This window comes from Lathamus discolor, chromosome 2 (assembly GCF_037157495.1).
Source record: "Lathamus discolor isolate bLatDis1 chromosome 2, bLatDis1.hap1, whole genome shotgun sequence".
Lineage (NCBI taxonomy): Eukaryota > Metazoa > Chordata > Aves > Psittaciformes > Psittacidae > Lathamus > Lathamus discolor.
In genome coordinates, this window is record NC_088885.1 from 13,517,586 (window position 1) to 13,543,790 (window position 26,205).

Here is a 26,205-nt window from a genome sequence, read left to right on the forward strand (position 1 = left end):
TGTGATGACTTTCCTGCTCTAAACTTTAAGCATACCTTTTACATATTTTTAAAGCCTAGGGTTATTACGTTAAATGACCTACTTGTAGTGGCACCCTAAGTGGACACCAGTGTCCACAACTTCTACAGGACAGTGCAATATGATTAAGCACTAGATTTCTAGGCAAGGGGAAAAAAAAACACACCAGCAGTGACTCATTCCATTGAAAAGCTTATTACTTGCACTTCCAAAGCAACAGGCGACAGGGATACTGACTGCAAAGCAAGCCACATCCACCTGGAATACTTTGTATTCTCAGCTGATAGTTTATAAACTCTCTCTTTTCATATTATAAAGGATTAACAGCATTTGGATGCACAGAAACTGTCTCTAGAGTGATGTCTGCAGACGTCCGAGTCACAAATTAAAATGTCTTCCTAAAATGTAGCAGGCACAGCACTTCCTCTAAGTGGGAGAATAAAGCCCATAACCAGAAAAGGAGGGTGAGGCAATACCCAGCTTTTTTCCTAGACATAACAAAATCCTGAGGGAACAAGATGTTCACGCTATCAGAATACAAACCCAAAGACACAGAATAGTTCACCTTTCCCCCTGTAAAGTTGGTTTTGAGTCAAGATCTGCTCTTTTCCCTGGCCAAGCATGAAACCCCTCTTCAGTTTAAGACTGTTTTCAAAATCCTGAATGAAGCCAAAATCAAGTGCACACACTGAACATGTACAGAATCTTACTGGTAACAGAAAAACAACACAACACATAGTATTACATTGGCTAGAACACTTCAAGTGTTCTGACAAAAAGACTCACCTTATTGCTAGGAAATAAAGCATTTGGAGCCCAAATCAACTGATGACATTGCAATCAAATGCAAGTTCAAAGAAAAAGAGTATTTTTTAATTGTATTAAATAAAAAAAGCTGGAGAAGGAAATGGGGACAGAAATGAAAACTCATTCAGGGAGTCAATGGCATAGCTTGTCACCATGCAGTCTGAACATGACAATTGCAGATATTCAGAACAAGCAAGTCCAAATACCACATTCCCTGGGAGAGAGGAGGGAGTCTCTTTCCCTTTTCACAGGCTAAAGTAAGAAGTTTTCAATGTATTTCAAGGCAAGACCCAGCTAGCAGAAGGCAGATTTTCTGACAGATAAAGCAAGGGAAAAGGATCTTCCTTGCAGTCTCTTGCTCCTGAGCCCCTTTCTTCAACTCCTCTTGTGGTGGCAAGAAGGCAAAGCATGTCCTGTCTCTGTGAGTCTGTGCCCTCCTTGTCTACAGTAACAGCAGGCACCTGTGATTCCTTCTCCAAAGACATTTATACATTGAGGTCAGTTGAATACTGCATTATGAAAGCATAAGCTGCAGTGGACATGATTTAGAATCAGTTATTTTTTTGCCCATCATGACAAAGTAGAAACGGCAATTCCTTACTTTATAGACATTCTCTTAAAGTAGCAGCTGCCCCAAACATCTGTCAAGTTTTTATATCCCAGGAGAACAGATGCAGCCAAAAGAATGTTCATTCCAAAATGACTACTCTGAACTTCACAAGCAGGCAGGGGCAGCTCCCAATTTAATTAAGCATACACACAGCAGCTCCCAGTTTAATTAAGGATACACAGCACCACTTAGTGGTGAAAGCAGTCACCACTGACATGGATGAGAAGTACCACCAGCTTTTTTCTTCACTCCCCCCAAAACATGAACCAGGTCTGCTCTGTCTCTCCTCACTAGCCAAATACTATTACAGTGTCTTTATTACAAGAAAGTGTATCTACCAAGCAAAAGATGTCCAAGAGAGATGAACCTCAAGGCCAGTAGAGTGAAAGGCTGCTGAGTCTCAAACAGATGCATCCACTTTGAAGAGCTTTTCAGCATTCTCCAGCACTGTACCAGTTTCTGGTGACACAGCCTCAAGCAGAGTTTAATCAAATAATCCAGCTTAGTACCTGCCTGTACTCCAAAGAACAGCAATCTGTTGGCTAACACCTTGTGTTTTACATAGACTTGGGTCTTAAACAAATGCAACAGATGTAGAAAATCTAAACACCGATTTTCCACTCCATCAACCAGTTCTAAAAACTAACTTGTGCACTTAAGTAACAAAACACAGTAATTAATAAAAAGAAAGCCTTTTAATCAGGACAGATTAGTGCATCTTTACAAAAAGTAATGATTTCAACTTATGAAGTCAGCATCATCATTAGCAGTGCACCTTTCCTGAAAAGGAAATCCCTATCTGTTATCAAATATCAGCTGCAAGAGTGCGTAAACAAAATAAATAACCAATAGACACACCCGTATCCCAAAAGCTCTATTTATATTATATTCGATATATATATATATGTCTTCATAGATGACAACTGTATCAATTTATACTTCAGGTCCTTCTCCTCCAGGAACCAGCTATAAAAGAATAAGACAATTGTGTGTTAGTGCCATAGATTGAAGTTTTACAAACTCATATGTGACAGTTCTTGCTTCAGAAGATTTTAGCAGATGGAGACTTCATGGTAGACCACAAAAGTGGTGTTTAGATTTTAAATTACCTTCTTCTGGCAACAGAAGTCGGTTACTACCAGAGAAGCACATGCCATAAAGAATCTCCAAAATACAAGGAATGTTTAACAAGACACAAAGGAGTTCCTAGATAGGGAACATTTTGTGTTTTGTCTTTGTTATTCACCTCAAGGAGATTTTTTTTGTCTAGAAACACTACAGCTTGTTTTCAGAAAGACATAGAACATGCTCCCTTTCACGTAGGATTTCTCCAATTGCTCATTCTTCTGCAGACCATAGCTACATTGGGAAGCTGGTTTCCCCTTTCTGACTTCGCTTGCTAAGCACAGCCCAAAAACTAATAGAGCCTGAACCCTTCTACAGGCAGCAGGGTAAGTCAGCACAGCATTTTCCTGTGAAGAAAGTGCCTTCTTTAAGTAAAGAACTGAACATCAGAAAAAGAAATGCAAAAGGAAAAATATTAATAAGAAGGGGATAATTTCTTTCGCTGACACATTCTTAATAGTTAGCTGAGCACTTCTAAAGACAAAGAGCTCTGCTGCTTTTGGGACCAAAGGAAGAAAAAGTCTAAAGCATAGTTTTCCTGATGTGGGAAGATGTGCCCCCAAGAGACACGAGATCTAATACAGAAACATATCCACGTCTTGCTGAACATCTACACTCTAAGAATTCCCCACTTCTGTTTTGACGGCAGCATCCCACCAGTGGAACCGGATGGTAGTAGTTTTAGCCCATACAAGAAGTCAGAACACACACTGTTCTTCAAGGATGCAGAACAATAACCAAAGCAGAAAAAGGCTTAGAAATGAAGTCAAGATGGCAGTTGTCGAGACACACAGTGAGGAGGTGCAAGGCAGGTAGGACAGCAAAATGGAGATTATTCCTCATTCACACAGAGCCAGCTTGAGTCTAAGTCAGTCTTCCTCTTCTCTCCCCACAAAATTAGGAATGCCCTTATGTAGGAATTCCAGACTTCAGTGCAGACAAGCAAAAAACTCTGGGTCTGCTTCTGTAGTATTTAGGAAGTTGCAGAATCCAGCTTAAGGATGCATAATCATAGTATCTAATTGTTTCAGTACTGATCTACATACATCAGCACATGATAAACAAAACCTGTAGTGCTTTCCATCTGGCATCACCCAACAGGCCTCCAGGTATTTTTTCAGAGCACATAAAGGCACATACAGCTCTTTGAGCATCAGGTGGATAATCATCACCAAATGACTCAACAAGCTTGTAAGCATCCAAAGTGCTGCAAACACATTTATATATACAATAATGGATAAAATCTATTCCACCTACATACTTAGGCAGGCAAACACTCACAGGAGTTTAAAGCCACTGTATGAACCAGCCTCCAGAGTGGGTAACAAAACCAGCGATTCCACTGCACATCTCAAGACTGGAAAAACAGTCACCTAAGTAAAATCAGGGTCATGCTCTTTTTGTTATTATTCTTTTTAAGCTGTAATATGAGCCAAGTAAGGCTATAATACCACTTTTCCAGCACCACTCATATATAAATATGCCCAGGAAGGTATTTGAAAGTACCTTATGCAATGGAATTCTCTGGAAAGCTCAGCTTAAAGTAATTTAACTTAATTGCTGACAGATTTACAGGTACAGAAAATAAATGCATGCAGCCTTTTAGCCATAATGACTTACCATTGTTATGTTATTTCCATTTAACAAAATCTGGTCTCGTTTTGTGATTCTTCTGCCCTCAGGTGTAATCTCGCTGAAGCAGCATTAGAAAAAGAACATGAGAACATGTAACCAGGGACAATGATTCAAGTTTTGATTACAGAACTGACAAACATCTCTGCATTAAGATGACAATTGCTGGAACTAACAAAGACATCAGCCACACTGCAGTGTAACTGACCACCTGAATAAAGAAAGCTACCTGGCAACCATAAAGTTCCATTGTACTTTTCTGCTCAGTACATAAAGACACGGATTCACCCTGTAAATCCTGGCAATTTCTTGAATAGCACCTACACTCAAAATAGGTTTCAAATATAAACACGGCACAGCAAAGTAATAAATACTCATCTCTGAGTCTGCAGCTTTTAAAATCTTTGCTTAGACCTTAAGGAAATGTAAAGGCAAACAAACTACTGGGAAGTTCTACACACAACCCATGCAAAATTAAGGCTAAAAAAAGGAACCTGATTACAAGTATATATCATGCAACACCTACTCTATGACACGGCTGTCCTGAATAGATCACCACCTATAGTTTAACTCCAAGATATAAACTATTCAGCTGGCAAGTATCAAAAAATGTAAACCCACTTTGCTTCTAGATTTTATACAATATTTTCCCCTCAGGAAACCAAATAGAAATAATGCTTACAATTCTGTAACATCTTCTAACACCATATCTGAATACCCGGATTCAAGGAAAATAAGGCCCAGAGTCTTAAAATCAAAACAAAGTTATTTTCATTTTTACTGAACTGTGATTCTATCTGTGAAATAAAAATACCAGAATAATACAAGCGACCCATACGAAAAGTTTCTATCCAGTGAACTCAAACCTCTCCTCTCAAATACAATAAATCAATTGAGCTGAAGCATAAAACATTCCCATCAAAGGATACTGACAAAGTCATCAAATCCTAGAAGCGTTCCAACAATTTCTTTGTCACTCTTCATCACAATATGAATGCAGGAGCCTATGCGTTTATCCACAAGCTCTGTAAATAAAAAAAGCAAACAATAAAGTTGAAAGGTACAAGAGACTGTTTCATAGAACAGCGCATTCTTTTGAACAAAACGCCTGACATTGTGTGCAGTGGAAAAGTATTATTAAAGGTGCACCTGTACTGCTAGCACACGACCACGTTTCCGCGGCTGGAACTCTGCAGGAAGACGTTCCCTTCAGTGAGAACGCTTTAATGTCATTGAATCACAGCTTGGGTTGGAAGGGCTCTTAAAGCTCCCCCGGCTCCAACCCCCTGCCACGGGCAAGGACACCTTCCACTAAACCAGCCCCGTCCAGCCTGGCCTCAAGCACTGCCAGGGCGCGCAGTTCATGACCGCACACCGGCCGAGCACCAACGCTCGCCCCAGCCGCTCTCTGCTCCGCACCCACAGACACCCACCGGGACCCTCGTTTCCTGCAGGCGCCTCCCGGCCTCGTCCACCCCATTCAAGCTTCCCGCCAAGCGGCAGCGCCGCTCACACCAACCACAAGTGCCGCAAATACGCTCTCCCTCTTCTCCCTTCCATCCCATCCCATTCCGTTCCGTTCCGTCCCGTTCCGTTCCATGCCATGGTCCCGTCCCGTCCCGTCCCGTCCCGCTGCAGACCGGAATCACCTCCAAACACCGAGCGGCAGCAGCTGAGACGGATTGCTGGTCGCGGTGGCCGCCATGTTGGACCCAGACCTGACCAATCGCTGCCACCTCCCGCTTCAGATGTGCCGGGCGGTGCGGCAGACCCGATGAGCGGATCGCAGAGCAGTCGCTCCGCCGTTTTCCCCTGAGTAAATACACTAACCCGCCCTTCAGATAGCTCTTCTTTTCGCGGGGAGTGGCAGGTAGGAGGGCTTTAATCGCTGTACGCCACAGCTATCTTTATTTCCCCACCCAGATTTGCTCATTAATTCACAAGTGGGCTGCAGCAAGAAGGATTTTTGGAAGTCCTTTGCATATAGACATGGCTTGGAGCAAAAATCACTGGCTGTTCACAGTTGGCTTGCTTCATACTGCAGCACTGAGCAACCTGCTCCAGTGGAAGGTGCCCCTGCCCATGGCAGGGGATTGGAACTGGGTGACCTTCAAGGTCCCTTCGAGCCCAAACCAGTCTATAGTTAGATAAAACTGCTATTTCAACATCTAGAGCCACCGCACACCTTGTGCCCGCTGCCTCTGGAAAAATCAAGCCCAAATAAATTCCATCCTCTGCCTTAGAGGGCATGAACCTTTGGAGGATGTAGAGCTGCTGGCTGCAGGGCGGCTAGCTCAGTTCTTGCGTGGCTAGTTCCCAGGTAACTCTGAACGTTCACAAAGTCAAATTCAACCTCTGGCATCAGCAGATGCCACATGGCTCCAAACAGGATCACTTCACGGTGACCAGAGCAATGTGAGGACAGACTTGCCTCATAGCGAGAGTGCAGGGCTTTGTCTCTCCCTGGAGCAAAGCGTGTAGAAAGTGGTAGCTGGGGTAGTTGTAATGACAACGTAAGTTGGCACAGTCAGAGTGTGGGGACAGGCACAGAACCACAGGTGAAATGCAAAGAGTAAGCTTAATTTCTTTTATCTCACTTTTATCTCACTTTTATGTCCTAGCAGAACCCGGGCAGAAGCACAGGCATCATGGAGCTTGATCCATGCTGGAGGATCACCGACACTGCTGTTTTCCCTGTTAATCATGGATTCATGCAGGCTTCATTTACCACTGTGCTTTGATCTTCTCCATAACAGGGCAGGAATTTCAAGTGTATCCAGTCGGATGCCTCCATGTATATCATAGGCCTATGCTACCTAAACACAGATACTCTGCTTGTCAAGCACGCAAAGACAAACAACAATTAGTATGTGAAAAAAGTGCAGACTTCACTGGACTGCGAACATCCAGATCCTGATACTAAGCCTAAGACGCCAGGACAGAAAGCTGGTGCTGGGCATCAGCTATACATGGTGCCCTCCACAAGTGACACCAACATAGCAATCCACCTTTGCTTAGCCATGTAAACCTCTATCTGCGTACGACCTCGCAGGCAGCACTCTCAGATACTCCAACAAGGTCCCTAAGTGCAAATCCTCAGACCCTGCTCTTAAACCAAATGTATGAGGAAAAAACAAATAGCTGGGCATGTTCTACACTGGGTGCCCTCTGGACCAGTGCATCCAATATAGAATCATAGAATAGTTAGGGTTGGAAAGGACCTTAAGATCACCCAGTTCCAACCCCATGACATGGGCCAGAATGCCTCACACTATACCATGTCATTCAAGGCTCTGTCCAGCCTGGCCTTGAACACTGCCAGTGTTGGAGCATTTACCACTTCTTTGGGCAGCCTGTGCCAGTGCCTCGCCACCCTAAAAGTAAAGAACTTCTTCCATATATCTAACCTGAACGTCCCCTGTTTAAGTTTAAACCCATTACTCTTTGTCCTATCACTACAGTCACTGATGAAGAATCCCTCTCCAGCATCATTGTAGGCCCCCTTCAGACACCGAAAGCTGCTCTTAGGTCTCCACAAAGCTTCTCTTCTCCAGGCTGAACAGCCACAGCTTTCTCAGCCTGTCTTCAAACGGGAGGCGCTCCAATCCCTGACCCTCCTCTGGACTTGCTCCAACAGCTCCATGTCCCTCCTATGTTGGTGACACCAGATCTGGACTTAACCACTTCTTGTTGCACAACTCTGCAAGAACAGTATTACTGCTGTACCCAAGTGCATTATAAATGCTATCAATGTTAGTCTCATCCCTTCTATACCTTAGTACCGTGTTCCCCTTTCTGCTTTCATTGAGCAGAGACCTTCACGGAACCATCCATAACAATTCTGTTCCATTTCAGAGCTGCTGCACTTAACTGAGAATTCTCTTAAATCTGAAGGACCCTGAAAATTGTAGAAAAAGGACTGGACTGACTGGATGGGATGGTCGGAAGTATCGGTTTCCTTGGTAACCACTGGATGCTTTTAACAGTGTGGCTCCTTACTTCAGCATTAATTGTAATAGTTGAAAAAAAAGAAAGCACAATTGGGGAAGGGGAATCATATAGAAGGAAAAATTACTTCAAAAAGGCACAAAAGCACAAGCAAATCATTGTCTGTAGACCTTTTATTACTAAAACTGAGAGAAGGAAGGGGCGCTCCATGTGTCAGTCACCTTGCACAGAACCTGAACAGTGCAGCAGCAGAACAGTGGAAGCCAATAACAGAGAGCACACCAAAAAAGAGTCATTCTCAGTGGAAAGGTGATCTTCTCCTAGGAACAACTTTTACACTCGCTGTGAAGTTGAAGAGGAGCGCGCAGCAGAAAACGATACCTGACAGCAACCCCAACTCGGCTGCTAAGAAAACTGCTAACTAACTAAGCACACAGGGTATTTGCTCTCGGAAATGTCCAACTTTCCAGAACAACTTAAATCTGTGGGAAACTGTGTCTACTGAAATCCACAGAAATGCTTACTCACTGCAACAGTGTTCTGTGTCCAAATGAGATGCCTTTCCTGAGGCAGTGCAGCATCACAAATACAGTACTTTTAGGTGCCCACTTTCAAGTTGACTTTTCCTTGCATTTGCAGTAACACCAACACTGCAGACCTCTACCATTAAACAAAACCCTAGTGTGTGAATATTGAAGTCCATTTTTAAGTTCATGTAATCAGTCACAACTGAGTACCGACGGACATCCTTCTGGTGACCATTCCTCCCTCGCAGCGGCTGTATCTTTAGGCAGACATCAGTAACAAATTGCAGAGGAGTGAAGTTTTTCCACATCTCACGTAATGAACCGGGGAAGATCTGGGTCTGTGGAGAATCCCAGAGAGTTTGTGAGATTCCTGGTACCCTGAGTACCTGTATTGTTAATGTGAAGGACAAGAGAGGCACATGGGAAGGGGTGACTTTCCTTCACATCCATCCCTCTCCCTTCCGATCCAGAACAACTTGCAAAGCCCTGACCTGCTTTGCAAGGCTGCTGGGCCATTAGGTGAGCCCCAATTACACAACCGACTCCTTGGGAACCCCCAAACTCGATGCTGAACTCTTCCAAGCCCCCATCCAGTCAGGAAAGGTTCTGGGGGGAGAAGGGACAGGGGAGAAAAGTGGGGCAGGGGTTTGGGGGGAAGGCAGTGTGGGAAACAGCACCAACCAGAAGGGAAGTAAAGGGTAGGGAAAAAGTGGGAGGGGGAAGTGTGTGTGGAAAAAAGTGGAACAAAAAATATGGATAAAATCCAGCAAAATATAAATAAAATATTAATAAACTAGAAAAAAGGAATAAAGCAAAACCCAAAAAATCCTTGGGGGAAAAGTCACAAAGCCTTAAAAACCTTAAAACCAACGAAAACCGCACCACCCCCAGCCCCTCACCAAAGGAAAAAAGGAAAACAAAACCACTCACCTGTGGAAACAAAAAGGGGAAACCAAACCAGCCAAAAACCCCAATCCGGGAGGGGGGGTTGGGGGCGTGCGGTGTGTGGAGGAGAGGGGAAAAAAGGGGAGGAAGGAAACGGGGAAAAAAGAGAGCCCCCAGCAACCGGTGGAGATAAAAAAGCGGGGGTGGAAGGGGGAAAAAACTGGGGGGTTAAAAAATGTGGAGCAAAAAAAGTGGGAAAAAAAAATAATCCAGGAATAAAGAAACCAGAAAAAAGAAGAAAAAAAAAAGGGGGAAAAACCCCACCAACACCCAAACAAACAGAAACTCCACCCAAAATTCCCCACCAACTTGGAGCAAAATCCCAGCCAAAATAAAAAAGGGGGGGGGGGCGCGCAAAAAAAACCCAACACCGTGGGGAAGAAATCAACCAACCTGGGAGGAGAAAAAAAGGTGGGGAAGGGGAGAATTGGTGGGGAGAAGGGAGAGGGGGGAAAAGCGCCGGGGGGAATGGGAACGGACTGTGTGGAAAAACAGCACCAGCCAGAATGGGGGAAAAAAGTGCGAGGGGAAGGGGGGTGAAGTGGATAAAATGCATTGATAAAAACCATGGATAAATTCCAGCAAAATAGAAATAAAATAATTTTAACTTTAAAAAAATGGAAAAAGGGAATAAAGAAAAAACAAATCCCAAAAAATCTTTGGGGGGAAAAAACCAGAAAGAAAACGCAAAACGTCACAATCCCAGAAACCCCACAAAAACCACACCACCCCCCAAAAAACCCCAAAACAAACAAAAAGCACGAACCTGGGGGAAACGCAGCAAACGAAAAGGAAGGGGAAGGGGGAAAGCCCCAAGAACAAAAAAAAACCAACCCCGTGGGGGAGGGAAAGGGGGGGCCGGGGGGGGGAAGTGTGGAGGGGAGGAGAAAAAGGCAGGGGGAGAAACCCCCCACCCCCCCACCAACCGGTGGAGAGAAAAAAATGGTGGGGAGGAAACTCGGGGGGGGGGTTAAAAAATGTTGAACAAAAAAAGGTGGGGAAAAAAATCCAGGAAAGGAAAAGGAACATGGAAAAAAGAGAAAACCAGACCCAAGCAAACAAAACCTGCACCCAGGCCGCACACCACCTGGGGAAGAAAAACACGGCCAAAAAAGAAAGGGGGGGGGGGGGCAGAAAAATTCCTCCCTCAAAGCCATCACTAAAAACAAACTCCCCCCAAAATCAAATGAAACCCCGGGGGGGGGGGGGGGGGGTGGCGTGTAAGAGGGGAAAAAAAAGGGGGAGGTGTCAAAAAATCCCCATCCTTGTGGGGAAAACCCAACCAATGGGGGGAAAATGGGGGGGGGGGGATGGGGAAAAAAAGTGGAGGGGGAAAACTGTGGGGAAAGCACCAACCAGAAGGGAAATGGGGGTGGGGAAACAAGTGGGAAGGGAATGGTGCGTGTGGGAAACCTTGGGATAAAAACCTACGGACCTGGGGGAAACAGTGGGAGAGAGAAAGGGGGAGGGAGGAAAAAGGGGGGGGGGGGAGTAGGGCAAAAAAGTGTGGAACAAAAAACACCGTGGAAAAAACTCCAGCAGAAGTAAGAAAACCTTCGAAATAAACAAAAAACAACAAATAACCCCCACCCCCCAAAACAAACCCAAGAAGCACCTCCAAAAAAGAAAACGAGGGGGGAGGGGGGAGAAAAAAAATCCCCGAAGAACTCAGCAGGGAGAGAAAAAAAAGAGAGAAACCTGTGGGGAAAAATCATTTAAAAAAGTGTGGGGGGGTGTGAAATGGGAGCAGGAGGGGAACCGGAAGGGGGGAAACGCGGGGATAAAATAACCGTGGGGTTAAAAAGAGTGGAACAAAAACACATGGGAAAAAATCTGGGGAGAGAAAAGAAAGGGAAAAAAGAAACCAAACCAGGAGCGGGGGCTGACACCCCAGTGGGTTGCGCTGGTGGGGGCACTGTTGCAGGGAGCGCTGTTTGTAGCTGGTGCCCAGCGCCATCTCTCTGTCCTGGCACCTGAGGCTTAGCATAGAATCATAGAATAATAGAATAGTTAGGGTTGGAAAGGACCTCAAGATCATCTAGCTCCAACCCACCTCCCATAGGCAGGAACACCTCACACTAAACCATCCCACACAAGGCTTCGTCCAACCTGGCCTTGAACACTGCCATGGATGGAGCACTCACAACCTCCCTGGGCAACCGATTCCAGTGTCTCACCACCCTCACAGGAAAGAATTTCCTCCTTATATCCAATCTAAACTTCCCCTGTTTCAGTTTTAACCCATTACCCCTTGTCCTGTCACTACAGTCACTGATGAAGAGTCCCTCCCCAGCATCCCTATAGGCCCGCTTCAGGTACTGGGAGGCTGCTATGAGGTCTCCACGCAGCCTTCTCTTCTCCAGGCTGAACAGCCCCAACTTCCTCAGCCTGTCTTCATACCGGAGGTGCTCCAGTCCCCTGATCATCCTCGTGGCCCTCCTCTGGACTTGTTCCAGCAGTTCCATGTCCCTTTTATGTTGAGGACACCAGAACTGCACACAATACTCCAGGTGAGGTCTCACGAGAGCAGAGTAGAGGGGCAGGATCACCTCCTTCGACCTGCTGGTCACGCTCCTTTTGATGCAGCCCAGGATACGGTTGGCTTTCTGGGCTGCGAGCGCACACTGAAGCCGGCTCATGTTCATTTTCTCATCGACCAGCACCCCCAAGTCCTTCTCTGCAGGGCTGCTCTGAATCTCTTCTTTGCCCAGCCTGTAGCTGTGCCTGGGATTGCTCCACCACAGGTGTAGGACCCTGCACTTGTCGTGGTTGAACTTCATAAGGTTGGCATCAGCCCACCTCACAAGCGTGTCAGGGTCCCTCTGGATGGCATCCCTTCCCTCCAGCGTATCAACCGGACCACACAGCTTGGTGTCATCGGCAAACTTGCTGAGGGCGCACTCAATCCCACTGTCCATGTCAGCGATGAAGATGTTAAACAAGACCGGTCCCAACACCGATCCCTGAGGAACACCACTCGTTACCGGTCTCCAGCCGGACATCGAGCCACTGACCACAACTCTTTGTGTGCGGCCGTCCAGCCAGTTCTTTATCCACCGAGTGGTCCATCCATCAAATTGATGTCTCTCCAATTTAGAGACAAGGATGTTGTGTGGGACAGTGTCAAACGCTTTGCACAAGTCCAGGTAGATGACATCAACTGCTTTACCCTTATCCATCAATTCTGTAGCCCCATCATAGAAGGCCACCAAATTGGTCAGGCAGGATTTCCCCCTAGTGAAGCCATGCTGGGTGTCACCAAGCACCTTGTTGTTATTCATGTGCCTTAGCATGTTGTCCAGGAGAATGTGCTCCAAGATTTTACCAGGCACAGAGGCGAGACTGACTGGTCTGTAATTCCCCGGGTCTTCCATTTTCCCCTTCTTGAAAATGGGGGTTATATTTCCCTTTTTCCAGTCGTCGGGAACTTCACCTGACTGCCATGGTTTTTCAAATATGATGGCCAGTGGCTTAGCAACTTCATTCGCCAGCTCCTTCAGGACCCGCGGATGGATTCCATCAGGTCCCACGGACTTGTGTGCGTTCAGATTTTGAAGATGGTCACGAACCAGATCCTCTCCTACAGTGGGCCAAAGGTCTTCATTCTCACAGCCCCTGCATCTACTTTCTAAGAACTGGGTGGTGCAGTCAGAGCCTTTGCCAGTGAAGACCGAGGCGAAGAAGTCATTCAGAACCTCAGCCTTCTCCAAATCCTGCATAGCCAGTTCTCCCGAAAGCTTCCTCAGGGGGCCTATTTTGTCCCTAGTCTGTTTTTTGTTTGCTACATACCTGTAGAATCCCTTCCTGTTATCCTTAACATCCCTGGCTATGTTTAATTCTAAGTGGGCCTTAGCCTTCCTAACCTGGTCCCTAGCATCAGGGTCACATTCAGGGAGCTGTTGTCCCGGTCACTGAATAGTGGTGTCCCGTGAGGCTTTAGAGGTGGAGTTTTGTGTGGGGTAAGTAAGAGAGGATATCCATGTTGGTGGCACCCTTCCAGAGGGCTCTCTGTGTAGAACATGTCCAGCTATTTGTTTCTGTCCTAAGACATGAGGCTTAGGAGCAGGGTCTGGATATTCACACATAGGGACCTGGTTTCTGGGGTGTCTGAGAGTGCTGCCCTGTGTGGTCGGACACAGGTGTAGGTTTAGGTGGCTAAGCAGAGGCGGATTGCCATGTTGGTGTCCCTGTTGCGGAAGGCACCATGTTTACGTGATGCCCAGCACCGGCTTTCTGTTTCTTACTGTATTCTTAGCATCAGAATTTGGACATTCACACTTTGGGAGCTGTTTTGAGGATCATCAGAGAGTGCTGTTCAGTGAGGCTCTACAGGGATGGAGTTTTACGTGTGTAAGCAAGTGACGATATCCATGTTGGCAGCACGGTTCCGGAGGACTCCCTGTGTAGAACATGTCCAGTTACTTGTTTCTGTTCTAACACATAGCCATAGGAGCAGGATCTGCACATTTCCACTTAGGGAGCTTGGTTCGGTGGCGCTTGAGAGTGCGCTCTGTAGGCAGCACAGATGCAATTCTGTGTGGCTACGCAAGGGTGGATTCCCATGTTGGTGGCTCTGTTCCCAAGCTATACCTGTGTAGGTGATGTGCAGCATGAGCTTTCTGTCCTGGCACATCGCGTGACCTGGCATGACGGGAATGGTATGGAATAAGGGGTGGATACTGTCCTGGTTTTGGCTGGGCTAGAACCGATTCTCTTCCCTGTGGCTGGCGCAGTGCCGTCTTCCGGCTTGCTTCTGGGAATCACGCTGGTAGCACACCGATGTTTTAGCTGTTGCTCAGTAGCGCTTCGGCTGAGCAAGGGCTTTCCAGCCTCTCCTGCTCTGCCAGTGAGGAGGGGCACGGGAAGCCACGAGGAAGCAGAGCCAGGACACCTGAGCCAGAGCAGCCAAAGGGTATTCCATAGCAGAGCACACCGTGCCCAGGGTAGACACTGGGCGGAGACACCCGGGAGGCGCAGATGGCCGCTCGGGTCCGGCTGGGGATCGCTGATGGGGCGCTGAGCACTTGCCTTGTGCATCGCTGCTGGTTCGTGTTCCCCGTTCCCTGCCCGGCTCCAGAGGAGCAGTTTGCTGGAGAGCTGTTGGCAGCGACGCGGTTTGAGCTTTGCTCTCGCCGCTGCAGGTCGGGTTTTCAAGTTCTTGTCACGGTTCCGTTGTTGGGGCCGGGGGAGCGGGGAGCCGCCGCGGGCCCGGGGGCTCTGGCGGGGCTGCGGGTGCGGCCGTGCCGAGGCGAGGGGGCGGCGGGGCCGGCCCCGGCGGGCAGCGCGGGCTGAAGCCGGCCGCGGGCCGGTGTCGCTCCCCCGGCGCGGGCCGATGGGGCCGGGCGGTGCCCGGCGGGCGGTGGAGCGCGAGCGGCCGGGGCGTCCGTTGGCGGGGAGCGCCATGGAGGGCCAGCGGCTGCCCGGCGCTGTCAACCGCAGCCGCTTCCCGGCCAAGCTCTGGCAGCTGGTGAACAGCCCGCGCTGCGGCTCCGTGCGCTGGGATGCCCGTGGCGAGGGGCTGCTCATCGACCGGCGGCTCTTCGAGCGAGAGCTGCTGGGCGCGGAGCCGGCCGGCGAGGGGGCGGCGCTGGGCGCCGGCTTCTTCAAGACCAGCAACTTCGCCAGCTTCATCCGGCAGCTGAACCTGTACGGGTTCCGCAAGCTGGGGCCGGGGCCCGGGCCCCTGCGGGACCCGGCGGGGGGCGACGGCGGCGGCTCCGCCGGGCCCCTGCTGCACTTCCACAGCCCCCATTTCCGCCGCGACCGCCCCGAGCTCCTCGTGCGCCTCAAGCGCCTGACGAGCGCCAACAAGGCGAAGCTGGCGGCCGGCCCGGAGCTGCCCAGCCGCCCGCCCCAGCGCTCCCAGCGCCCGCCCTCGACGCTCGGCGAGGCTGCCAGGCCCGGTGAGCTGGGGTGGCCCCGGGCTGCGGGCCGAGAAGCGCTGGGGGCTGGGGGCTTTGGAGAGCGCCACCCCCGCGGGGAGCGGGGCTGCCGGACCTTGCTGCGGGAAAGCCGCTGCTGTTGGCGCAGGGAGATGTGCTGCCAGCAGGCACGGGGAGCGGGGCTCGCGTGTGCTTCAGTCTGCCCCTCGGCTGCAAGACGGCCTCTGTCGGGGGCTGCACTGAGAGCACCCTCACCCCGTCTGTGGAGCGGGCACGGCCCTGCCAGGTGAACGTTACTGCTCCTTGAGGGGCTGCTCCAAGAGCTGTCGTTAAATCTGCGGGAAGCGGTGGGTAACGCTATGAGGGCAGGTACCGATCCATGAAACAGTGACTGACTGAGGGAGGAAACCAGGGAAGATTAAAGGGAATGTCTTGGGAGTAACAAAACGGCAAAGTCTGAGCTTTCTTAGGCTCAACTGCACCGGGTGAGCTACCTGGAAAAATCTGGCTTTGGGTGTGTTTCTCTTGACAAACTGAAGGACTTGTGATCAGGGGCTCTCAGAGTCACGTTTAGGATTTGGACGTTGCCCTTGCCTTGGCTGCCCGTGTGCTGTCAGCGCTGGAGTTTGGTAGAGCCATGCTTCACGATTCCCCTTTTATTTCAACTCGCTGCCTGCTGTAACGCGCAGCACTTCCTAAATGAGTTGTGCCCGTTTAGTCAGCTCCTGCCCGTTTTGATTCATCATAGCACATTTCTAGGTAGCGATCCCTTGCTCCTGAGGGCTTCAGGAGACTGAATGCTCCAGAGATGACTGTGTGTTGGCACAGCACTGATGTTCCTGTGTGTTCAGGTGGTAGTGCTACAGCAGTTACTGTATGTTTAGGTGTAAGTATAGACTCTGTTGTTGGATTAAGAACATTGGAGCAAAGGTGGTCTTCCCAGGGAACGTCATGGAGCCTTGGCTCCTCATCCTGCCTTTCAGGGCTAGTGAGAACTCCTTCCCTTAGTCCTCGTTTCCCTTTGTTTTGCAGGACTGGTGACTGCAGGACAGGCTCCTCAACCTTGCCGTCCAGCCAGCTTCTTCCCTTACGCCAACAGAGCGGCCTCCTGCCTGTACCCCCCTGCTTTCCAGGCAGCGCCTTCCCAGCAGCGCCCAGTCCCTTGCAGACCGTGGCAGGGTTCTGTTGGGTCGCTGCCAGGGCACGGGGCTTCCGCAGCTTTCCCAGGCCCAGGGGCTCCCTTTCCCGTCCTCCACCGGGGTTCCACCGAGGTCACGTACACGCTGCACACCGTGTGCTCGCTTCTGCCGCTTCAGCGAGGGGCTCCAGCTGCTGCTTCCCTTCCAGAACCCGGCAGCTGCGCGTCTCCGGGGCAGTGCTTGCCAGGCCCGGATCCAACACGTACGGCAAAAGTTCTCCCCTTGCTGCCCGAGAAATTACCGCAAAGTGATGCATGAAATGGTTTTCCCCAGTGCTCTGTCACTGTGTGTGTACCTGACGTGCGTGCTTGCAGTGAGATGTGTGTTCCCTGTCCGTTACTTGCTACCAGCCGGTGACAGAATGTGCGTTAGCTGCTCCTTTCTTCTGGCTCTGATGAGATGAACTGTATCAGAGACAGAAGAGCTTAGAAATGCCTTCTCTGCAATGAGCAGGGAAGGACAACAGTGTGTGGGTGAAGCAGGTGTGTGTGGAATCCTGGTTCACCTGGAAGACTTGAAGTATTACAAATGAATTGGCCCCTTTCCCTTTGGTGGCTGAGCCCATCAGTGGTGCTTCCACAGGTGCAGTTTTTCTTGCTGTTAGATCAGGCACTGCTGCAGCTGGCAAAAAACCCCAAGAAAAGGTGTTGTGAGTGCAAACCATTCTTCTTGTGCACCATTCTGCACTTCAGACCCGTTCAGAACTGGTCACCAGTCTGGGCTGCTACACAGATGTTTGTTCTCCTCCCCTTGATGTACAGCTATTACAGCACGTTTGATTCACGAGTTGCTTCCACTATAAGCTCTACTAAGTGCAAGAGTTGTGCAATTTCTACTTTACTTGTAGCTTCTTATAGCCTGTGATCTGGACATTCTGTTTTAAACTTGCCTTCTGTTTCACAAGCACTTTATCCCTTTGGGTTCTTCCTTTTCTTCTCTTAGAAACTAGGCTCTTTGTACTGCGTGTTTGTTTCCTTAGGATGACTCCAGCAGGTTGCAGCCAATCTCTCCTTTGCTCTCTTGCACTGCTTTTACAGTAGCCCTTTAGGTTTCTTTGGTGGATTTCTTGGGTTTGTCCACATCCTTTGGCGTTCCCAGGGAGTGAAGCCCAGGTATCCTTAGATGTTTGGCACTGCGCAGAACTGTAATATGTTTGCAGGTCACAGAGTGTTCTTCTGAAAGATGCCCAGATTTCACCCTAAGGTTGCTGAACATGAACTTTTGAAGTAACAGGAGTCAGACACGTGCCTCGTGCTGCTGTGGAAGAATGTCCACTAGCTCACTCCATGTTGTTTAGCTCTTGTGTATGTTGCTCCAAACTGGACAAAAGTTCACGGATTTCATATGACAAAGGGCACTAGGTTTAGGTACTCAAATCCATATCGGTTATCGTAGCAACTGTCTCGTGAGGAGTCCCGCGGAGGTGTCAGGCATTGCAAAGAAACGGGTCTGATCACGTGGCCGTCTCAAGTCCCACTCGTACCATTTAATTCCTGTGAACATGGGCCTAGATTTGATCTCATCAAGGATTTCTCTCTCTCCCGGAAGGACTGCAAATTTTAAAGATTGTCTGTCCTGCCAGCAGTGCCTTTCCTTGTACATTCTCTCTGCGTGTCACCAAAACCTGAGACCCGCAGAAACTGCTTCATCTGCGGAGCTGCTTTTTGGAATAAGATCCCATTTTCATTCCAGTGTGTGTGTGTGAACAGGCAGGCCCTTCCTGTGGGAGTCCCCTTTCTGTGGTGTGGTGTGTTGAGACAGTCAAGCCGCCAAATCCAAAAGGTGATATTAAGAGAGAGTGAATAGGAAGTTTCTGTGTGTGTGTGTGTTGGTTAATTCTACAAGACGTATGTTTGATCTGTGTCTCCATACTTCAGAAGAAATATGTTTTAAGGTGGAGAGCTCAGTCGCACAGTCAGTGGGGAGGCCATAATCCCTTTCAGGGAGTTATCTTACGGAGTGGTTACTGCAGTGTTTAATGCAAGTAAGCAACAGAACTGTGCACACTGGGCACCGGTTCTGGCATCTGATCCCTGTGTTTGAATTTTGCAGCCACCCCGCAGTGTTTGCCCCCTGCTCAGGGAGGGCCTCTGACTGTCAGCGCCAGTGCTGCGGCTGCGGCGTCCACCGACTGCAGCTTTGTGCAGGTGAGTGCAGCGCACAGAGAGCAGGGGGAAGGGAGGAGACCCCGTGCACGGACCGCAGGGTTCTGGGCTTGCGGCAGGAAGGAGAGGACTTTGGGACTGATCTGCTTTGGAAAGGGAAAGTAACGTGGTTTGCCAATGCCCATTTCAAAGCACCGCTTTGAAACACGAAAGGGGCAGTGCTGTAATGCAGGTAAGGTTTCAGGGCAGCGGCATAGTGGGTGTCCTCATCGGCGGAGGGTTTTTTCCCCATAAAAGTGTTACGTTTGACTTCACCATAGTTCGCTTTAGTTCCTGAGTCTCCGTTTGTCCTTGAAGAAAGCCCTTGCCTGCACAAAATGGGATTCTTTAATGTTATGATACTGGGAATCAGCTCCACTTCTGTGCCCCAGACAGCTTGTGGCAGTCCTGAGTTTCATTGGATGCATGAGAAGAACCAAGCTGACTTTTGGAATTGGCCCCAGCTCAGAGATACCCTATCTAGGAGAGCTCCAGTGCTTCCTGTCAAGGCTTTCTAGAATTCTGGTGGAAATCGCCCCTCATTGGGTGGCCTGGCTTATCCAGTAGCAAAAGAACCTCAGTAAAAATGCCAGGGCTTCCTTTCGCGGTCCAGCAGCATGGAGATACTTTTTTTCCTCACAGGGGATAAGCAAAGCAAGCTCTGCTGGTGTGTGCTGAAAAAGGGTTGACCCGTGCAAGCCTGATCGTCCAGTTTCTTGTCTTGCAAATACCAACCTTTTGTCCTTTTTGCGTGTTTTCCTGTTTTAATATGAGCTTACCCGAGCTGGGGAGGTTACGGCCAGGGTAACGTTGCTGTGAGGCTAGAAATAGCCAACAGCCAGTCGTGCCATCGATAGGCTGGTGTTTGTTTTCCACACGGTGCATCTTTGTCCTCTCACTTCCATTGTGAGCTGCTTTTCCCTCCAGCACATGAGCATCAGTGTGAGCGATGGGAAGTCACAGTCACATCAGTTCCGATGTCAGAAGGCTGAGATCAGTGTCTGGGATAGCACATGGTCCCAAAGGAGTCGTCAGGGGGTGGTGGTGTGTCTAGATTGAAAGGTGATAGAAATACACGATTTCTGAGCCTTAGTGTAGCCTCGATCACTTCTCCGGGAGCAGGGTGGCAGGGGCTGTGCAGGTGGTACAGAAGACAGTGCTTTGGCTGTGGATCTCACTGAGCTCTGGCCATGAATCAGTTTACCTCGTGTGTGCTCTGGGGCAGACACTTCCCCGAGGTCCTGCTGAGGGATGCAGCCAGCTACAGCATTGGTCATCCTGCCCTGCTTGTGTCCTCATCATCAGTAAGCACTTGCACGGTCCTCAGAAGCGGGAAAATCCGTCAGCCCTGACTGAAAATGGTTGTGATTTTTGGGTCTAGCAATTCCCTGTATTTTGTTTCTCGCAGAGTCCTGACGTGCAGCCACCTTCTGCAGCTGAATGCCCGCCCTCTGATGGGGCACATCATGCATCTGAGGGCGAGGAGAAGTTGCCGGAATTCAGCTACGAAGATGTGTTTGAGATTTTGAATGAGATGTGTGCATCACGCAGCGCTGATGTAGTGGAAAGCTGGGATGGAGAGCTGCTTGAAAGCTACCTCAATGCAGCCATAGAAAGCACCGCTGCTGCTGAAACGGCGCAAGACTCTGTGACCACACAGGGAGCCCCTGAAGAACGGGGAGAAGGACTGGATCACACCCCAGCTCACCAGTCCGAAATGGCTGTTGTGGAGGCACTGTTCAGTGCAGAGCACGTAAGGGCTAAATGGAGGTAAAACTCCAAGGGAAACTATCGCGTGATCTTTGGGTTTATTTCATTTTTGGTGTGTTTATTCAAAGGAGAATGCGAGTGTTGCATGTGGATCTCTGATGGAGGAGAGAGAGCTGCCATCAGGAACCGAGGCGGCGAAGAAAGCTGCAGAAGAGCCAGGATCCCCTGCAAAACCTCAGTGCAGGAAGAGAAGACAGAGCCCACAGCAGGGTAAGTCCCTGGTAAGAGATCCTACGTTTGTTAGAGGTGGCCAAGACAGCTGCTCTGAAACTCTTCCAGGAAGGGGAGATCACAAGAGCTGAGTTACTGTCTGCAGTGTAAGTACCTCACTGGGCCTTCAGTTCAACCATTGCACTCGCACGAGCTCTTAGCGTACTTCCCGGCAGGCTTCTATAGATAAGCTGGTGCTGAGGACTCCTGGGGGGAGAAGGGAATAAATTCTGTCAGTCAGTAAAAGCTGAAGCTGCGGGAGTTGTGTCAGAGCCCTGCACGGCACAGCGCACAACACTGAGATGCCGGCTGTGGGCATGTTTGCTGGAGGGTGAGAGTGCCACAGAGGGAGCACTGACGAATGAGGTGACCGTTGAAGTAAGAGGGGAAAAGCCCCGCACGCTGCCGAAGTGAGTGCACGAGTCCAGCCTTTCTGGCTCAGCGCACTAAAGCCGTTTCAGAGCAGCCTGCTGGTACGTGTGCTGAGACACAGGAGAAAAGCACCCTCAGATTCCCGAGTGGCAGGCCGCCTTTGGCCAGGTCGGACCGTCCCCGATGGCAGCACAGCTGCTGTGCGTGCTGCCGGGTGAGCCCTAGGCAAGGCCTGATGCTTCCTGGGTGTCGTTTGCTTCCTAGACCCCCAGGAGCCGGAAGGTGGAGCCTGTAAGCGGGGCTGCTTCTGGAGGAAGACACCGGAGTGAGGAGCGGTGAGCACGTGGAGCAGCTGCCGGCTGGTTCCGTCCTGCGAGTGCGGCAGCAGCGCCTGGCACGGAACTGGGGCCTGGGTTCAGCGTCACGCCTCTTCTGTTTCCGGACTTTGACGTTACTGATAGCTTTAGTCATCAATTTGTGTGTTATTCATAGCTTTAGTCATCAATTTATGTGTTATTTGTAGCTTTATTCATCAATTTGTGTTGTTTATAGCTTTATTCATCAACTTGTGTGTTATTGATAGCTTTATTCCTAAATTCGTATGTTATTTATAGCTTTATTCATAAATTTATGTGTTATTTATAGCATTATTCATAAATCCGTATGTTATTTATAGCATTCATAATTTTTTATCTTATTGATAGCTTCATAAATTTGTATGTTATTTATAGCTTCATTCATAAATTTGTTATTTATAGCTTTATTCATATTTTTTATCTTATTTATAGATTTGTTATCTTTAGCTTTTTTTATAAATTTATATGTTATTTATAGCTGCATTCATAAATTTGTTATAGCTTTATTCATAAATTTTTATGTTATAGCATTATTCATAAATCGGTATGTTATTAATAGCTTCATTAATGTGAATGTTACTTATAGCTTCATTCATAAATTTGTTATTTATAGCTTTATTCATAAATTTATATGTTATTCATAGCATTATTCATAAATTTGTAGGTTATTTATAGCTTTATTCATATATTTGTATGGTATTTATGGCTTTATTAAAAAAAGTGTTATTTATAGCTTTATTAATAAATTTATATTATTTATAGGGTTATTAATAAATTTTTTATTGTAAGCTTTATCAATAAATTTTTACATTATAGCTTTATTAATAAATTTATATTATTTACAGGGTTATTCATAAATTTTTTATTTTAAGCTTTATCAATAAATTTATACATTACAGCCTTATTAATAAATTTATGTTATTTATAGTTTTATTCATAAATTTGCTATTTTAGCTTTATTAATAAATTTATACATTATTTATAGCTTTATTCATAACTTTGTAAATTATAGGTATAAATATATGTTATTTATAGCTTTATTAATAAATTTATGTTATTTATAGTGTTATTCATAAATTTGCTATTTTAGCTTTATTAATAAATTTATACATTATTTATAGCTTTATTCATAACTTTGTAAATTATAGGTATAAATTTATATGTTATTTATAGCTTTATTAATAAATGTGTGTTTTATTCATAGCTTTATTAATAAATTTCTGTGTTGTTTATAGCTTTATTAATAAATTTGTGTTATTTATAGTGTTATTCATAAATTTGCTATTTTTAGCTTTATTAATAAATTTATACATTATAGCTTTATTCATAACTTTGAAAATTGTAGTTATAAATTTATATGTTATTTATAGCTTTATTAATAAATGTGTATTTTATTCATAGCTTTATTAATAAATTTCTGTGTTATTTATAGCTTTATTAATAAATTCATGTTATTTATAGTGTTATTCATAAATTTGCTATTTTTAGCTTTATTAATAAATTTATACATTATTTATAGCTTTACTCATAACTTTGAAAATTATAGGTATAAATGTATATGTTATTTATAGCTTTATTAATAAATTCATGTTATTTATAGTGTTATTCATAAATTTGCTATTTTTAGCTTTATTAATAAATTTATACATTATAGCTTTACTCATAACTTTGAAAATTATAGGTATAAATGTATATGTTATTTATAGCTTTATTAATAAATGTGTATTTTATTCATAGCTTTATTAATAAATTTCTGTGTTGTTTATAGCTTTATTAATAAATTTATGTTATTTATAGTGTTATTCATAAATTTCCTATTTTTAGCTTTATTAATAAATTTATACATTATTTATAGCTTTATTCATAACTTTGTAAATTATAGGTATAAATTTATATGTTATTTATAGCTTTATTAATAAATGTGTGTTTTATTCATAGCTTTATTAATAAATTTCTGTGTTGTTTATAGCTTTATTAATAAATTTGTGTTATTTATAGTGTTATTCATAAATTTGCTATTTTTAGCTTTATTAATAAATTTATACATTATAGCTTTATTCATAACTTTGAAAATTGTAGTTATAAATTTGTATGTTATTTATAGCTTTATTAATAAATGTGTATTTTATTCATAGCTTTATTAATAAATTTCTGTGTTATTTATAGCTTTATTAATAAATTCATGTTATTTATAGTGTTATTCATAAATTTGCTATTTTTAGCTTTATTAATAAATTTATACATTATTTATAGCTTTACTCATAACTTTGAAAATTATAGGTATAAATGTATATGTTATTTATAGCTTTATTAATAAATTCATGTTATTTATAGTGTTATTCATAAATTTGCTATTTTTAGCTTTATTAATAAATTTATACATTATAGCTTTATTCATAACTTTGTAAATTATAGGTATAAATTTATATGTTATTTATAGCTTTATTAATAAATGTGTGTTTTATTCATAGCTTTATTAATAAATTTCTGTGTTGTTTATAGCTTTATTAATAAATGCATGTTATTTATAGTGTTATTCATAAATTTGCTATTTTTAGCTTTATTAATAAATTTATACATTATAGCTTTATTCATAACTTTGAAAATTATAGTTATAAATTTATATGTTATTTATAGCTTTATTAATAAATGTGTATTTTATTCATAGCTTTATTAATAAATTTCTGTGTTATTTATAGCTTTATTAATAAATTCATGTTATTTATAGTGTTATTCATAAATTTGCTATTTTTAGCTTTATTAATAAATTTATACATTATTTATAGCTTTACTCATAACTTTGAAAATTATAGGTATAAATGTATATGTTATTTATAGCTTTATTAATAAATTCATGTTATTTATAGTGTTATTCATAAATTTGCTATTTTTAGCTTTATTAATAAATTTATACATTATAGCTTTACTCATAACTTTGAAAATTATAGGTATAAATGTATATGTTATTTATAGCTTTATTAATAAATGTGTATTTTATTCAGAGCTTTATTAATAAATTTCTGTGTTATTTATAGCTTTATTAATAAATTCATGTTATTTACAGTGTTATTCATAAATTTGCTATTTTTAGCTTTATTAATAAATTTATACATTATTTATAGCTTTACTCATAACTTTGAAAATTATAGGTATAAATTTATATGTTATTTATAGCTTTATTAATAAATGTGTATTTTATTCATAGCTTTATTAATAAATTTCTGTGTTGTTTATAGCTTTATTAATAAATTCGTGTTTTTTATAGTGTTATTCATAAATTTGCTATTTTTAGCTTTATTTATAAATTTATACATTATAGCTTTATTCATAACTTTGAAAATTATAGTTATAAATTTATATGTTATTTATAGCTTTATTAATAAATGTGTATTTTATTCATAGCTTTATTAATAAATTTCTGTGTTGTTTATAGCTTTATTAATAATTTTGTATTATTTATAGTGTTATTCTTAAATTTGCTATTTTTAGCTTTATTAATAAATTTATACATTATTTATAGCTTTATTCATAACTTTGAAAATTATAGGTATAAATTTATATGTTTTTTATAGCTTTATTAATAAATGTTATTTATAGCTTTCTTCACAAATTTGTATATTTATAGCTTTTTAAATAAATTTATTGTTACTTATAGCTTTATTCATAAATTTGTATGTTATTTATAGATTCGTTAATAAATTTATCATTATAGCTTTCTTCACAAATTTGTATGTTATCTATGGCTCTATTAATAAATTTTATTTTATTGCTTTAATAAATTTATTGTTATCTATAGCTTGATTCATAAATTTGTATGTTATTCATAGCTTTATTAATAAATTTATTTATAGCTTGATTCATAAATTTGTATGTTATTTATAGCTTTATTAAATTTATTGTTATTTATATCTTCACAAATTTCTATGTTTTTTATAGCTTTCTTAATAAATTTATTGTTCTTCATAGCTCTATTCATAAATTTGTATGTTATTTATAGCTTTCTTAATAAATTTCTTCTTATTTAAAGCTTTTCATAAATTCGTATGTTATTTATATCTTAATAAATTTATGTTATAGCTTTATTAGTAAATGTATTGTTACTTATAGCTGTGTTCATAAATGTGTATGTTATAGCTTTATTAATAAATTTATTGTTATATATAGCTCTATTCAAAAATTTGTTATTTATATATTTATTAATAAATTTATTGTTATTTATAGTTTTCTTCACAAGTCTGTATGTTATTTATAGTTTCTTAATAAATTTATTGTTATTTACAGCTCTATTCATAAATTTGTATGTTATTTATAGCTTTATTAATAACTTTATGTGTTATTTATAGTTTTATTAGTAAATTTATTGTTACTTATAGCTCTGTTCATAAATTTGTTATTGCTTTATTAATAAATTTATTGTTATTTACAGCTCTATTCATAAATGTGTATGTTATTTATATCTTCACAAATTTGTATGTTTTTTATTGCTTTCTTAATAAATTTATTGTTTATATCTTTCTTTGCAAATTTGTATATTTTTTATAGCTTTCTTAATAAAATTGTTGTTCTTTATAGCTCTATTCATAAATTTGTATGTTATTTATAGCTTTATTAATAAATTTATTGTTATTTATAACATTCTCGGTGTTTATAGTGATAATAA

The 26,205-nt window shown here is 43.8% G+C and overlaps 1 protein-coding gene across 2 annotated transcripts; it reads right to left on the minus strand.

The window, feature by feature from the left end:
* Positions 1-1,539: 1,539 nt before the first annotated feature.
* LOC136009114 (U6 snRNA-associated Sm-like protein LSm5) lies at positions 1,540-5,796 on the minus strand. Of its 2 annotated transcripts, none has more exons than XM_065669185.1 (5): positions 5,712-5,796; positions 5,126-5,217; positions 4,875-4,939; positions 4,181-4,253; positions 1,540-2,401 (listed from the first exon to the last, which is right to left on the minus strand). In XM_065669185.1, the coding sequence occupies exons 1-5, from the start codon at positions 5,755-5,757 to the stop codon at positions 2,369-2,371; spliced, it is 309 nt and encodes a 102-aa protein (XP_065525257.1). In that variant the 5' UTR covers positions 5,758-5,796; the 3' UTR covers positions 1,540-2,368. The 2 variants fall into 2 exon arrangements, with proteins under 2 accessions (XP_065525257.1, XP_065525258.1); XM_065669186.1 differs by having other exon boundaries at positions 4,875-4,902; positions 5,122-5,217.
* Positions 5,797-26,205: the final 20,409 nt, after the last annotated feature.

What these genes read in the sequence shown, in the direction of transcription:
- LOC136009114 (XM_065669185.1), bottom strand. Translation starts at nt 5,757, where the DNA reads ATGGGATGGAAGGGAGAAGAGGGAGAGCGTATTTGCGGCACTTGTG. An exon ending in TTCTAGGATTTGATGACTTT is followed by an intron (nt 4,940 to 5,125) that starts GTCAGTATCCTT and finishes TTTGATTTTAAG; the next exon opens with ACTCTGGGCCTTATTTTCCT. An exon ending in TTAGAAGATGTTACAGAATT is followed by an intron (nt 4,254 to 4,874) that starts GTAAGCATTATT and finishes ATGCTGCTTCAG; the next exon opens with CGAGATTACACCTGAGGGCA.